Genomic DNA, 16,011 nt, shown 5'->3' on the forward strand with positions numbered 1-16,011 from the left:
TTAATTCCTTCAACTGTTTGATTGTGTTTTCCTGGAATTCTTTCAGGGATTTTTGTGATTCCTCTCTGTAGGCTTCTACTTGTTCTCTAAGGGAGTTCTTCACATCTTTCTTGAAGTCCTCTAGCATCATGATCAAATATGATTTTGATACTAGTTCTTGCTTTTCTGGTGTGTTCGGATATTCCGTGTTTGCTTTGATGGGAGAATTGGGCTCCAATGAGCCATGTAGTCTTTGTTTCTTTTGCTTGGGTTCCTGCGCTTGCCTCTCGCCATCAGATTATCTCTAGTGTTACTTTTTTCTTCTATTTCTGACAGTGGCTAGACTGTCCTATAAGCCTGTGTTTCAAGAGTGGTGTAGACCTGTTTTCCTGTTTTCTTTCAGCCAGTTATGGGGACAGAGTGTTCTGCGCTTCCTATCTACAGGTCTTCAGCTGTTCCTGTGGGCCTGTGTCTTGAGTTTACCAGGCAGGTTGCTTGCAGCAGAAAAGTTGGTCTTACCTGTGGTCCCGAGGCTCAAGTTTGCTCGTGGGGTGTTGCTTATGAGCTCTCCGCGGCCTCAGCAACCAGGAAGATCTGTGCTGCCTTTTCTGGGAGCTTCCGTGCACCAGGTTTCCAGATGGAGTTTGGTGTTTTCCTCTGGAATCAGTAATGTGTGCAAAGTGTAGTCTCTTCTGGTCTCCCAGGCGTGTCCGCCTCTCTAAAGGTTTAGCTCTCCCTCCCACGGGATTCGGGTGCAGAGAACTGTTTATCGTTTTATATGTAAGACCTCATTCGACTTCTATTTGAGCTCTGTACAAGGAGGTAAGAAAGAATTGCTTTGCATTCTTCTACATGCTGACCTCCCATTGAACAAGAAACATTTGATGCAAATGCTGGATGATTTTAACTCCTTTGTTAAGGATCAAGTGAGCATATATGTGTGTTCATTGCTGAGTTTTCAATTCTCATTGATTTATCTGACTGTCTGGGCCATAATGCATGGAGAGAGACAGAATTGGTCAAAGTTCTTGGAAGAAGTTATTAAGTGATCATCCCTTAACGAGACATCTACATCAATTTCTTCCCCTCTACACCACCACCAAGAATCATGGAATAGCAGGGAAGGAGACATAGAAAGAAAGTAAGAACCAGAGAAGGAAAAGAGCTCTCCTAAATGCCGCCTACTGGACAAAATAAAATTTCTGAAAAAATTATTTCTTCTTATTGAATTTTTATTCTTAGTTGACAGTTTCAGAAAAGGAGATTCAATTATTTATTAAGCTTGTAGCCCTGATGACTTTCATAGTTTTAGTAGCTGAGTGACAATCATGTACCTATGTAGAGTTAATAATGAAGGCATGAGATAGTCAGACACATGTTAGAGTTTTTAGTTTGAATAGATTTTGATATATTGATATATTGTTTGTAGTATGTAAAATACTCAAGAAAAATATATAATATTAATAAATTAAGCAGTAAACTATTTTCTACCAGATTATACATTAAAAATGTGAAACAACACCTTCAAATGGGAAGTAGGCATCCACAAGTAAGCGTATATGAACATGTTCTTATATTTATAAGGAACCAAAAATTATATAAGCAAACAACAGTAAAAATGTCAAGAAATGTGTGAGAGACTCACATTCAATGTATCTCTCATGATCATTCAGTCACTTCATAGCATCTCAAGTTACTGACTTGCTATTGCCTTGTGCATCTTAGAAGACACAATCCTGAGATATATTAAGCATCATTGGTCAGTACCTTGAACACAAAACTTACCTGTTAAACACTGACTCATACACTTCCTTATGCAGCCTGCTTTTCCCCATGAGCTCCATAGAAAATGAGGAAAGTCAAGGTAAATGAGTGAAAAGCGTTTATAAAAAATCTCCCAATTCCCATACCACTTTTAGAGTCTGAAGGGTTCAGAAACTCACCAATTCAACGGGCTGTTGTCAATCCATGACCATTCCTTTTTTATATTATTATATGACAATCCAATCCAGTAACTTTCTCGAATAAAGTGTTCCTGAAGGAACTTCTGTAAAGGAAAGAACACACCTCATGATGAAATTTCTGTCTGTTTGATGAGAGAAGAGCAAGTCAAACTTCCCAGCATTTCTTTGTCATCCTTTGCTGTCCTGTCTTCCCAGTGCTTAGTCCCACCATGTTCATTTTCTTAACCGACTTCCTAGTAGTAGTGCATTCATATCAAAACTATGTCAGTTCAATTTGCTATTCAAAATAGAAACTTCAGTTGTTCTGTGATACTGGGTTTATCACATGATTTGTGACTGTGATTTGTAGACCAAGTCTCACTATGAATACAAGCCTGTGCTTGAACTCACTATCTTCCTGCCTAAGGCCCAGGAAAAAAACAAAAATCACATAGCATGTATTCAAAAATAAGTGCATATTTGATTAAAACAAAAAGTACAGAGTACCCACGATACAATCCACAGTCTTCAAGAAGGTGGACAAAAAGAAGGGCACAAGTGAGGCTGGTTCAATTCCACTTGGGAGAGTTAGGAAAGTAATCTCTGAAGGCAGACGTAGGAAGTGACCTCAGTCAGACTAGGTAAGGGGAGAGGATACAGGAATATGGTCAGGTATGGGGGTAGCAGAATGAATGAAAGTGTGCAATCTCTGGGGTGGAAGGTAAGGGTTCCCTCTATTTCTAGATGGGGTTGCCATCCCACAGTTAAACACTTAGACCCAGAATTATTCCCTCTAAATGAACTTTAGAAACAAAATGGAGAGGAGACTGAGAGAAAGGCAGTGCAGTGACAGGCCCAAAATTGGATCCACCTCTTGGAAAGGCTCCAAGGCCTAACATTATTACTGATGCTATGGTTTGCATACAAACACTTGTCTAGCATGGCTGTCCTCAAAGAGGCTTGAATCATTACCAGGCAGAGACAGATAGAGACACTTACACCAATCATTTAGTTGAAGTCTAGGACCATCGTGGTTGAATAAGGGAATGTGTGGAAGAAGCTGAAGAGGAGAATATCCCCATAGCTGACAAGGTATCTCACTTAAACAGAACCCCTTAGATCTCCCAGATAAATATCTGCCAACCTCACAGCGTATAGGACCTCGTAAAAGGCCCCAGACAAATATACATCAGAGGACTTTCTCAGTTCCAGAAGATGTACCAAGCCACCAAGAGACATGAGACCCAAGAAGTAGGGCTGGTCTGGCAAGAGAGGGGTGGCAGACTCTTTTTGAAACAAAGGGAGAAGAAATGAGATGAGAAACTGTGGAGGGAGGACCAAGAGTGTATAATGACTAATGGACTGTAAAAAAAAATAATTAAATAAAGGTAAGCAAAAGGAAAAAGAACTGTGGAAAAATAGCAGTTTATTTCCCACATGCATGTCCCAAACCCTTTGAGTGTCAGTATGGGCAGGAGGCCTGCATTTCTACAAGGAAGAAGCTAATGTGTTACACTTTACCATCATCTTTATTTCTATCCCACAGTAGTTACTGTTGGAGACTCAACTCATTCAACAGCAGGAATGTGCTGCTTGCAGTGCATTCAATCTGGTAATGCTTGACAATTATCAACGGAAGAAAAGAACCAAGTCCTTTCTCAGACTGACCACAAATTACATGATCCCTTAATCTGTGCTTGTAATCTCCAACTCTCCTCCTTATGCTTGGTGACCTTGGGTAACAGAGACTGGCTATTTTTCACCAAACTTTTTTCTTTTCTACCTTGAAGGTAGCTGGATGTGGCTGAATGACTGTGTTCTAGCCAAAGGAATGTGACTGAAAATACAGTGAGTTATCTCTAGGCCAGTGTAATAAAATTACCTTGCTGAAACTTCCACTCTTTCCCCTAACCATTCAAAAACAGAACACAGAAGATGCAAGGACCTAACACATGACATCAGTTGTTCAATTTTTGTCAATTTATTCAAAACACATACTTATGGATTATATTAATTCTCTGTATTAATTTAGTGAGTATCACCTATTACTAATATAAAACCTTACAATGTAGGCATATGAATTTTTTCCAGTTATGTACATTTATACAATTTTGTATAAATCTTGCATTCTTTTGTTAAATTTATTAATGTTTTCTGATTTTTGAGGATATAATAAATAGACTTGTTTTCTTAATAATTTCCTAATTTCATTGCCTGATTGTCCATATATATTATAACATGCTCTTTTTATTGATCTTCTTTTCTAAGTGCTCAACTTAACTCATGTGTTAGCTTAATAATTTAATGAAGCTTCCGTTGGATTTTCAACCTAAGAAATTTCAACTGGAAATAGAAATACATTAACTTCTATTTTCCAATATAGTCTTAATTATTTCATTTTCTTGCCTACTTGTTATAGCTAAACTCTCTAGTACAACACTGAATATAAATGAACAGAATGAGCAGTCTATCTTGTTTTTAACTTTAGAGTGAAATCATTCACTTTTACTCTGAAATAGGATAACACCTGTGAGTTTTTTACTCTTGTCCATTTAGAAGTTGGATGCATCACCTTGTATAACCCTCCCCCCAAAAATCCCATTGATCATTGAATGAATTCAGATAACCTATGACATTATTCAAACTCCATTCCTGAATAGTAGAGAAACACATTGGAGGTGTTTGTATGGAAAGTAATAGCCTGTCTTCAAAGAAATTTCATAAAGATAAATAGTACTGTGTGAAATAGTGTGCATGAATCTCCATGCTATACAAATGAACTTCCCATACTTCAGATGTAGAAGTGGAATAACTGATGAAGGAGAGATACTTCTCATCATTTAGAGTGTCTTACGTGTGACATTGGAGTGGCATAATATTTAATTAAGGAACTGATTTTATTTTTTAAATTGTGGGTAGGTTTAAATGTAATTATGTTGATGGAGTTAGTGTGTGTTTGTGTATTTGTGGGTGTGTGTATTTGTGGGTGTGTGTATTTGTGGGTGTGTGTATTTGTGTGTGTGTGTTTGTGTGTGTGTGTGTGTGTGTGTGTGTGTGTGTGTATTCTTTGTGCTTTCCTTGATTTTGCTGGTAAGTGTTTAATTATTTCCTGTGGTTTCTTGAATGTAGATACCCTCTAGGATTCGAATTTTTCTTTTAATATTTTCTTGGATTTGTCTTGAAATATCTTGTTTTCTCCATCTATGGTGATTCAGAATTTTACTGGGTATTGTTTTCTAGGTTGGCATCTGTGGTGTTTTAGAGAGTTCAACATATCATATCTGAAGTCATGTGTAATTCTAATTATTCTGCCTTCCACTGTTACCTGCCTAATTTCACGTGGAGCATTTAATAGTCTTTCTTTCTCTGTAGTATTTGTGTTTGATCAATATACTGTGAGAGTGTTTTCTTTTCTATCTCGGTCTAATTTCTGTTCTAAAAACATCTTCTATGTTTATAGGCTTCTCTTTATAGAGGTGAATGTTTCTTTAGGTTGGAAAAATTTCATATTTTGACTTTCCTGAAATATTCTGGACTTGGATGTGGGAAACTTTGGGTTTCGTTTCTGTTATTCTGAGCTTAGGACTCTTCATGGAATAACAGATTTCATGGATGGGTTGTGTAAAGAATTTTTTAGATTTAACATTTCATTTGACTGATGTATTAATTTCTTCTCTCGTATTTTCTATGTCTGATGAAAACAGAGAATTCTCAAAAAAATGAATCTCAAATAGCCAAGAAGCACTTATATAAATGTTTAAATCCCTTATCTATTGGGGAAACACAAACCAAAACAACTCTGAGATCCAATCTTACCCCAAGCAAAATGGCTAATATCAAAAATTCAAGTGGTAGCACATGCTGGCAAAGATATGGAGCATGGTGAAAACTCCTCCATTGTTGGTGGGGGTGCACATTTTTACAACCACTTTGGAAAACAATTTAATGGTTTCTCAGAAAACTGGCAATAGTTCTATACTAAGACCCAGATATACCACTCCTGGGCATATATCCAAAATGTGCTGCACCATCCCAAAAAAATCTTGCTCAACTATTATCATAGAAACTTATTTATAAGAGCCGAAAGTGGTGAGAGCTTAGATGTCCTTTAAATGAATAATGTATAAATAATATGGTACATCTGCATAGTGGAATGCAATATAGCTATGAAAATAAAAGACATCATGACTATTTCAGACAAATGGATGGAGCTTTAGAATATAATCCTGACTAAGGTAACCCAGTTCCAAAAATGACAGGCATGGTATGAATTCACCTCTACATAGTTATTAGCTACAAAATACAGAGTGCCCATGCTATACTACACAGGCCCTAGTAGGACAGACAGAAAGAGGGGAACAAGCAAGTATGCTTCAGTCCCACTTGGAAGGGGAAATGGATGGGCATGGACAACAAATGGAGAACTGGAATTGGTTGGGAAAGGGTATAAGAAGGGGAGTGGGAAATTCAGGGTTCCATGTGGGAATGGGTAGTAGGGATGGCGTGATTACAATGAAAATTAGTGGCCATGTTCGACTGATGGGAAGGGTAGGGACATTCCCAGAATATGCTGGAGAATTGGGATATGGAAGGTACACATGAGTCAATAAAGGTGTCCTCACCTGTGACTCATATTGGTAATATGGAGCCTGAGATGGCTGCCTCCTTTGGCCAAGTAGAAACTCTGGGGAATCAAAACAGACAGCAACCCACCCACAAAATTTTCATCCAAAAATGTATTTTGTCTACTATACATGCAGAAATTGTGGATGGAGCAAAGACTTCCCAGTTCGAACAGTCAACTGATAATTGGTTCAACTTGAGACCTACCCCATGGAAAAAAGCAACAACCTCTAACCCTATTAGTAATAGTTGACTATCCTTGCAGACAAGAGTTTAGATTTTCTACCCAGTAGCTGACACAATCACTGACCGTACTAGTGGTGCTCAGACAAGAGTTTAGTTGCTTCACCCATACAGACATATACAGACACAGAGACACAGAGCCATAGAGTGGATGGAGTTTCAGGAATATTTTGGAAGAATGTAGGCCCCAAAGGGGGTTAGAACCTTGACAGATAGACCAACAGAAGCAACTAACCTGGACCATAGGTGTCCAACAAACAAAGAGCATACACAGAGCTAGATCCAGATTTCCCTGCATATGAGCATTTTGGTCATGATGTAGGTCCCAAGAAACTGGAATGGGAGATAATATATATATATATATATATATATATATATATATATATATATATATATATATATGTATATATGCAATCATCTTCTACCTGAGCTTCCTTATCTGGACTGAGTGGAAGAGGATGCACCTAGCTTCAGGGAAACCTGATGTGCCAGGATGAAGTAATAACTAAGGATCGACCACCCTCTCAGAGGAGAAGGGAACCGGAATGCAGGATGGACTGTGGAAGTTGATGTGCAAGAGGGGGTCAGTGCACAATATGTAAGATGGATAAGAAAAATACAACAACAACAACAACAAATAATACTAATAATAAATAATTTAAAAATTGGTTATGATTACTGTATCAAATGGAAAAATTGCACTATTTTCTGTCATTAAAATCGTTTTATGCTGTTGTTTAAACATGTATTAAATTCATGTATAAATATCATGCTGTGTTATAAATAACAAAGGATTCAAGATGATGCTTCAATCATTTCTCTAGAAAAATATAGTATTCATAATTGAAAGGATTTTATTAGTAATTGTTTAAACAAGAATGTCAGAATCTTGGAAAATTTGTTTTCTATCAAATGGTTGTTGCTTTTTTCCATGGGATAGGTCTCAAGTTGAAAAAATTATCAGTTGACTGTTCCCAACTGGGAAGTTTTTGCTCCATCCCCAATCTCTGCATGTCTTGCAGACAAAATAAGTTTTGGGATGAAAACATGGGTATCATTTTTACAAAATGTAAGAATACTGCACAGTAAAGCTAGGGACAGTTTCAGAGAAAATCACCATGGGCCTAACTAGTCAACCATTTATTTCCCCATTTTCATAGCATGTCATTTTGAAAAAAAGGCCCAGAGCTCAACTATTTTCCCTGTTGTCATCTGATCACTTATCTCAGGCATCAGCATTTTCCGGGTCCAAAGAGCAAACACTAGGCATCAGGGGCTTATTTGGAACTCCAAGGAGAAAAATGACTTTCAGCCAGAGGATGTGCTATACAAAGGGGTAAACTTCATGAGGGAAGGCATGCTTTTTTAGGCACTCTCTTGTAGACTCCTGAGAAAAGGAGGGGATTGAAAGTCACAAGTGTCTTTGTATAACAAGTCTCCTCTTAACATACTTGAGTCCCACAGTTTTGTTCAAATTACAGGAAAACCATATACTTTTTAAAAAATCCGAGATTCAGTATCTCATTATTCAAGGGTAGAAATAGAATATAAGAGAATAAGGGACAAGTAAATATCTACAGTACCAGTTCATCCTTATCATCAATCTTCAGAAAGGATAAGTTGTAGTTCTGGCAGGTCTGTTTACATTCATGCCATGTTCTTATGTCCATGATGAAATAATAACATTTTATACCATGGCAGAACCAGTGCATTTCAACACACCTGGCTACAGAAAAGAGTGAAAATAGTTAAACATTATTTACTTGGATTGTGTTATCAGAACAATGTATTTATTAAGGCTCCATGTCCCAAATACTCACACACACACACACACACACACACACACACACTCACACACACACACGCACACACATACTCACACACACAGAGAAAGAGAGAGAGAGAGAGAGAGAGAGAGAGAGAGAGAGAGAGAGAGAGAGGAGAGAGGCAGCAGACAGACACACAGACACACAAACACACCCATAAAATTAATTTTTTTATAAATGCATCCATGTAAAACTTTAAGTCTATTTTAGAGTGAATACTTGTTGAATATACTCTATTAAAAACTTCTGTGAGCATTTCCAATATAGAGGCAAATGATAGCAGGAAACCATACAACTGAGAACAGGATCTCCACTGGAGGAATTGAAGAAAGGACTGAAGGAGCTTAAGGGGCTGGCAACCCTGTAAGAGCAACAATGCCCACCAACCAGATCACCCAGGGACTAAACCAGCACCCAAAGATTATATATGGACTGACTCATGCTCCATCTGCATATATAACATAGGATGGCCTTGTTAAGCACCAATGGGAAGGGAAGCCCTTGGTACTGCCAAGGCTGGGAATGTCAGGGTGCAGGAAGGGGGAGTGGATGGGGAGGTAAATGGCACAGGGGACTTATGCCTGTGAAACTGAAAAAGGGATAAAAGAACTTCTATGTTATATCAGCAACAAAGTGGGACACTCAGACCTTCCCCTGGACCAAAAAAAATAATTATCAGGATTAGTGATTTGTGATTCCAACCTCAGGGAACTAGAAGTATACCAAACATAGAAACTATAATATTCATCTAACCCAGACAGGTATTTCTGGGTTTCCAAGACCTTACATGAAATACGGAACCCTCAAATGATTAACCTAGAGATCACCAGAATCTTAAGCTGAAGTTTGCCCCTTAAAGCTTCTATAAAATAAACAATAGATGATAACGCAATTCTGTATTCTTGGTCCTCCCCTGATACATACCTGTGTGCTGAGGGGAAGCTAAAACAGTCTTAGTTTTTTTGTACCATCTGTTTTGTTCTCTGTTGAATAAGTTCAGAAGAGTATTGCTGGGAATACACTGTACAGACATATTTCTCAACGTTTCTTCCTTTAAGTTGATATCATTTTCCATGGTGCTGCAGTTATGGTGACGGTTTCGGGTTTTCTGAAGTTCATGTCTATACTGAAAAACTAATGTATTCACATGTATAATAGCAAAAATGTTGATAAAGAATATATATTAAAATTTAAGATTTGAGAGAAAACTTCATGTTGACAGACAACACATCATTATTTTCATTGGTACTTAACATTTATAAATTAACACTTCTATTAACTCACTATTGAAACAGATACACATATTTTTCTCTATAGTTAAGATGACTGTAAATTAAATAACACAGCTGAAGGAAATTGTGGTGGAGGTAAGTTCCAGTTACTTAATACTTTACAGCATGATTAGAAAAATAAAAACCTAAGTAAATTATTCAGTGAATATTTAACACATCATGGAAATTTGAACTAAAAATAGTTAAGAAAGGGGATGATAATTATTGAAACATAAAGTATGTAAACTATGCACCTCCATAGCTATGTTTTAGCATAGCCTAGAAGTGATACTCTGTAAATATGAAGGAATCTGATAAAGTTATCTTTTAATGTCTCACAACAGATGAAGTTTTTTTTTACTTAACCATTACCTCAAAACACAGAAGAAAAAGGAAAGGGTCATCAATTATTTGCACAGTTGTTTCTCACAAAATATTTGCATAAAATAAACAATCACCTTAGCTCAGAAATGTAGACTACCACCAAGTCCTCAGAAGGAACATGGCCAAGAGTGAGAAAGAGCAGGGGAGCTGCTAACCACCCCAGAGCTAACAGATTAAGTATGAAAGCAAACAGAGCACTGCAGAGTGTCAGGACAAGTTACTAAAGTCCAGAGATTCTGGCTCATTCCATGATTATAGGCAGGAAAATGGACAGAGTGTACAACTCCATGGTTCATGTCTGAAGCTCTTCTTTAGGCAGAAGGTCAAATAAGATGTATCTTAATTACTCACTGTTTGTTACCAATACTGCAACAGTAACCAGCAGAAGTAAACAGAGGATTCCAAGAGCTATCACAATGAGCTTCCAGGGGACTGAACTCTCTTAGATCAACAAAACAAAGCAAGGAATCAACACCATTAAAAGAGTAGGTCTCAATATTAATTACAATTTTGTGTAGCATAGGAACAAGGAAAATTATCCACAAGTTAATGATAAAAACAAACTGAATATGTGCTATCAAAATTGTAAATTTCTACTTAAAATACACTCACTGTAGAAATTCTACATGAGTGAAGTTTCAAAAACTTTGAACTTACTGTAGGCTTGGCCTTGTATTGTGAATCCTCCTGACTTAGCCTAGAAGGGGCTGGTTATCAGGCATGTGCCCTTACCCATTACTAAAAGAAGAAAAAGGCATTCTACACAAAGCACTGGAGGCATAGATCCAATCCAAGTACAAGATAACAAACTATAGCATGCAGTCCACAAAGAAAGATTGGATAGGTAAAAGGAAGGATGGATGTTCCAGAGATATTCTCGACCTAATCTCTATAAATCTCCATCTTTGAAAGTCGATAAGTCCACTCTCTCTTTACACTGCAATTTTGATATTGCTCTATATAAAACTAAGTAATTGGGTGTATCTGAGGCATTTGAAATCTGAAACTCATGCCTCTGTTTAACTAGGTCAAAGAAGAAATGGTTATCAGTTTGGAGCACAACGGTGACTGTGTGTGTAGAACAAATAAAATTAAAAGAAAATAAAAAGTAATGCTTCTGCTTTTTCATTAATATACCAAATTATTCTTTGAGGTTTTCAGAAATTTACACTGGACTTTACTCATTCCCTTACCCACTATTCCTCTCATCACTTCTCCCTTCATCTGTACTTTATTTCCAGTAGGAGACTGCTCCTTCTGACAGACATCTTTTGTTGCCTGTTGCATTAGATGTTGGGGATATTTATGACATTAAAACACTTTCCTGAGAATGAAAGCATTGTTTCTAATGCATAAGCTTCATTTCCATAGAATTTGTTTCTCAAGATAATCCGTTTTCACAGACACATTTGTCTTCATTTTAAAGTTCCAGAATTTTTTTTGACTAGACGAAAGAATAATAATAAAAACCTAATAATTTCTCATTTCTTGCTTCTCAAGTAATTTTTTATAGATTTCTATTGTTCTACTCTCCCCCTCTGATTTATTTTACAACTACCTAAATACTAAAGAATAGAAGTAAGGTTATAATTCTTTTTTCTTTTTATTTAAAATGTGATTGCTGTATTTTTAAAATTAGTTTTGAACAATACTGTACTTGATTGTACTCCAACTAATACTTTTTTTTGCCAAGATCCTTCTGCATAACCAAGTTCAGATGAAATGGAAAAGTATTGTTTTTTATAGAAGCTAGGAGGATATTTCTAAAATTTTAAAAGACTTAAAACATGAAATTTTATATAAATAAAACACTTACCTCTGTGGCCAATTTCTTTAGCACTTTGAGTCTCCTCAGACCTCACTTCGTTCTGGAACACTGACGACTTATGAAATCTCACAGTTGTGTAAGTAACCTCTTGCTCAGTCATCTTCTGGAATATATGAAGTATACTGGAGCCTTGAGAATTGTTTTTTTTTCAAATTTTAAATGTTCACCTATAGGAAGGTACCTAGATCTGATGATAAAGACGGTTGGGAAAGGGTGGGGTCTGGCAAAATCCCTTAATACCCAAACACCCTGACATGAACTTCTCCCCATTTACATTGCAGATGAGAACTCATTGTACATTTGTGATATAGCCATTTATATTTCTAAGGGTCCCAGCAATTATTGTTAAGAAATATGGGAAAAATTACATATTTACTAATAAGTCATTATAATAGTGGCAAAGCCCCTTTGTTCAAAATGTTCAACACATAAACATGTTAGGATTTAAATTGGTATCACTGAAAACATAGAAATACTTTTAGACAATCTATTTGATTAGTAAACGTCAAAGCTTTAGGAATAAAAAATGTTTTAAAATTATTTACACAGTTTGATAAACACATGAATATAAAAATGTCATTTCAGTCTTTTTATTTATTCATGACTCTCAGAGTTTTCCAGAAACAATCTTCAAGAGAATATTTGAAGGTTCATACGGCAGGAGTTCCAAGACAGAGAAATAACTTTAGGTTTGAAGTCCCAAACATTTGAGATGCCCAACCTCTCCACCTAGCCACAGCCTACCCATTCCTCTCTACTCTGGGACCGGGTAAGTGGATTCAACTAGAAAATATTCTACTGAGTGGGATAAAGCAGACCCAGAAAATCAAATGCCAAATATTCTATATTATCTGAGTTCCCCGGTTCAAATTCTTCGGAAATGAGTTGAAACTTTTAGTAACTGCAGAACCAGGAAAGTAGAAAGGGAATATTTGTGAATGGGTCATGGGAGCAACAGAGAGAGGCATAGTAGATACAATATGAAGTTTTAATCTCAAACCATTCCATGTTCATAATAATGTTACATATAATATACTCATACATGATGTTTCAGGAAGAGGTCATATGAAAATAAATTTTGTCACTACGCTTATGTAGTATACATGAGCTAACGTCCATGAAGGACACAATCTGAAAATAGATATCAATGCATTTGTAAATGTAAAATATTTTTAAGTGACATTACCCTCACCTTAATAACTGAGATGTGTACCAGCAGATAATATGGGCAAGCTGCACATTCTTATCTAGTTTCTTAATTTGTGAAGATTTCTGAAGTGATTTATTTTTTGCTTTATTTCTTGACATAAAAAGCAGCCTTCAACTACAGAATAATTTTTCAAAATTGTTGTTTCTTATTATTGCTCAAGCCGAGATTCATGTGTCTGGAAGACAATTCTACAAATTTTGCTCTCCAAATTCATGTGAGTTCCAGGGATCAAACTCAAGTATTCAGTCAGGCTTTTGTAGCAAGTTCATTTACAAACTCTACCATATAACCTGGTTGATAATTTGACATCATTCAAATGGATAAAATATAAACACTTGATCCATTTAAAAAGTTATGATCTCCATACATCATTCAACCTTAATTTCTTAGAACACAACACAAGTCACAGCATACGCTGAAAGAAAATACTAGTACAGAATAATATTTTCACATGCTGCCAGAGTTAATCTGATCTAATACAACCAACAGGGCTTCCCCATCTATCTGGATCTCATGTCACTCCATCTGAAATTCTCTAAATTATACTTGATCATTTGATAGAAAAAGAATAAAAGCAGCGATTGTTACCTGTGTCTCTATCCCGATGCGATTCTCGTGGAGGAAATTGGTCACCCAATTGGTGGAGAAATTGACCTTTACTTGTCTGTATACCCTAAGAGGCTCAGAGAAAAAGATAAAACTAAATTTCTTCTGAGTGGTACTCAACCTCATGATTTTCTGCCCCTCCTCTTGACCTAACCAAAAAGAGGAAATTGCTTAATGAAAGCTATGAGAGCAAAGGAAAGAAGCAACATATTGTTCCAGATGCTGCAAAACAAATGTCCATGATTGATATTTGAAGACTGAGAAGATGTAATATTCTGCGGTGAGAGTAAAGCCAGTGTCCTTAGCAAAACCACAAGGAAAAAGATGGACTGACATTGTGGAAAATACTAAAAAATGCACCAATCCATACTAAGGCCTGCTATTTTCTGGCCTCAGTGGTCGCTCCACTTCCATTGCTATCCCCATGGAGTGACAGCCCCTCTTGCTGTTCTCTTGTGTGGATTCTGCCCACGTTCCCAGACATCTGCCCACTGTGGCTAGCAGTCATAAATCCTTAGGACCCTATGAAATCAAAACTCTAGAGTTTTGTAATTAATCAATCACACTTATATCAGTAAATTCTCATTCCACAAAACGTCCCAATTGATATTGATGTTAACTGTCCACCTAGATAAGACAAACTGTCCTGCAATTCTGCATCCCTTATTAGATACTCATAACTACTTGTGGCTATTTAAAACAAAACAGAATCTGGATCTGTTTTCTCTTCCTTCATCTTCCTCCCTTTCTGAGACTCTCCATCTCTCTGACCCTTTTCTAAATTTCTCAGTCTGCCTTCCTTTTCCAATGCTTAATCTCAGGATTGTGCCTTATCTCATACATGCCCTCACCTTCATATAGGCAGCAACCCACAGACTGAAACTCCCCCTAGATTTTTAATACACTGTTCGAAATTTCCTTTATTCTCCAATTTTTTAAAAGCTAATCCTTGATTTGAATTATGTGAATTATAGCTAAGTGTGTACGAGGAAAGTCTTTAAAGCTCTCAGATTACCAGTAGCAATGTCTTTCTTTAAAGTCTTAGACCTTTTTTGTTAACTTATATTTTATTGATTATTTTATTAATTTGCATATCAAATGTTATCCTCCTCCCCTGTTTCTCCTAACCTAACTCCTATCCATCCCCTTTCCCCCCTGCTTCTATGAGGAAGCTCTCCTACCCACCCAATCACCCACTCTTACCTCACCATGCTAGCATTCTTCTATGTTGAGGCATCAGGACTCCACAGGAACAAGGGCCTCCATTACACTTTCCTTGCTTTTACGTGATAGATAATATTTTCTTTGAATGTTAATGTCATTATATATGGAGTGGTTTTACTGTTGATGTTTTTATGGTGCTGGGAAATTGAATCTAAGACAATGCTCAGTAAATACTCTTCCTCTGAGCTACAAACTCAGGCCTGGATATTTTTTTGTTCTGTTGTTTTGTTTTTGACTTGTTTGATGTTGGTTCTTATTCTTGCTTGAGATACTTGTACCTTGCTATGTAGCATAGGCTGACCTTATAGTCACAGTCCTTTGGTCTCACTGTTTTCTGTCTTAGAATTACAGCTGTGTGCCTCTATACCAATATGCACTAGTTTCCTGATGATATTTTTCTGATAAACAATAAGTATTTCTTCATTTTATAAATATTGATCTCTTGATTTCAAAGCCATATGTACTTTTAAGCACTTATATGCAGTATATATTAATTAGTTAACCGACTTCTGAACATTCTAGTTGTTTAATAGTAGTTTGTTGTTATTGGTTTAAAAACCACATGGCATATACTTTAGAACATACTGAGAAAGATATTTTATGCATGTAGTCATAAGATTCAAGGAGATATACATTTAAGAAACTCTGACATAGATTGCCACATGGCAGCTAGGTAATTTACAGTCTACCAGTTGGCATGAAAATATTTACAATTGATTTTATAGAGATGAGATGAGGTGGTTTTTCTTCTGAGTTTTGCCCTTGGGTTTTTGATGAGAATTCCTGGAAAGAAACTGTTTCAGCTCACACTGATTTAAACTACAGAGAAGTGGGGACATTGTGATGCTGTGGCTCTAGGGATTGATATTCTTGT

The 16,011-nt window shown here is 36.6% G+C and overlaps 1 protein-coding gene across 6 annotated transcripts in view; it reads right to left on the minus strand.

The window, feature by feature from the left end:
- Positions 1 to 14,713, minus strand: part of Ly49i5 (Ly49 inhibitory receptor 5) — a 26,443-nt gene extending 11,730 nt beyond the window's left edge. Inside the window, exons 1-6 of one of the 6 annotated variants that reach the window (XM_087658501.1) lie at positions 13,896 to 14,713; positions 12,086 to 12,200; positions 10,621 to 10,710; positions 9,539 to 9,748; positions 8,372 to 8,514; positions 1,923 to 2,026 (exon numbers count right to left, since the gene is read on the minus strand). In XM_087658501.1, the coding sequence (XP_087514627.1) occupies positions 1,923 to 2,026; positions 8,372 to 8,514; positions 9,539 to 9,748; positions 10,621 to 10,710; positions 12,086 to 12,200; positions 13,896 to 14,039 (806 nt within the window). In that variant the 5' untranslated portion in view covers positions 14,040 to 14,713. Of the gene's footprint in view, positions 1 to 1,922; positions 2,027 to 8,371; positions 8,515 to 9,538; positions 9,749 to 10,620; positions 10,711 to 12,085; positions 12,285 to 13,895 lie in introns of all 6 variants that reach the window. The other 5 variants (XM_087658503.1, NM_001009501.3, XM_087658504.1 and 2 more) reach the window with 5 other exon arrangements.
- Between the last annotated feature and the right edge of the window lie 1,298 nt (positions 14,714 to 16,011).

Source organism: Rattus norvegicus, chromosome 4 (genome assembly GCF_021556685.1).
Source record: "Rattus norvegicus strain SHRSP/BbbUtx chromosome 4, alternate assembly SHRSP_T2T, whole genome shotgun sequence".
Taxonomy (NCBI): domain Eukaryota; kingdom Metazoa; phylum Chordata; class Mammalia; order Rodentia; family Muridae; genus Rattus; species Rattus norvegicus.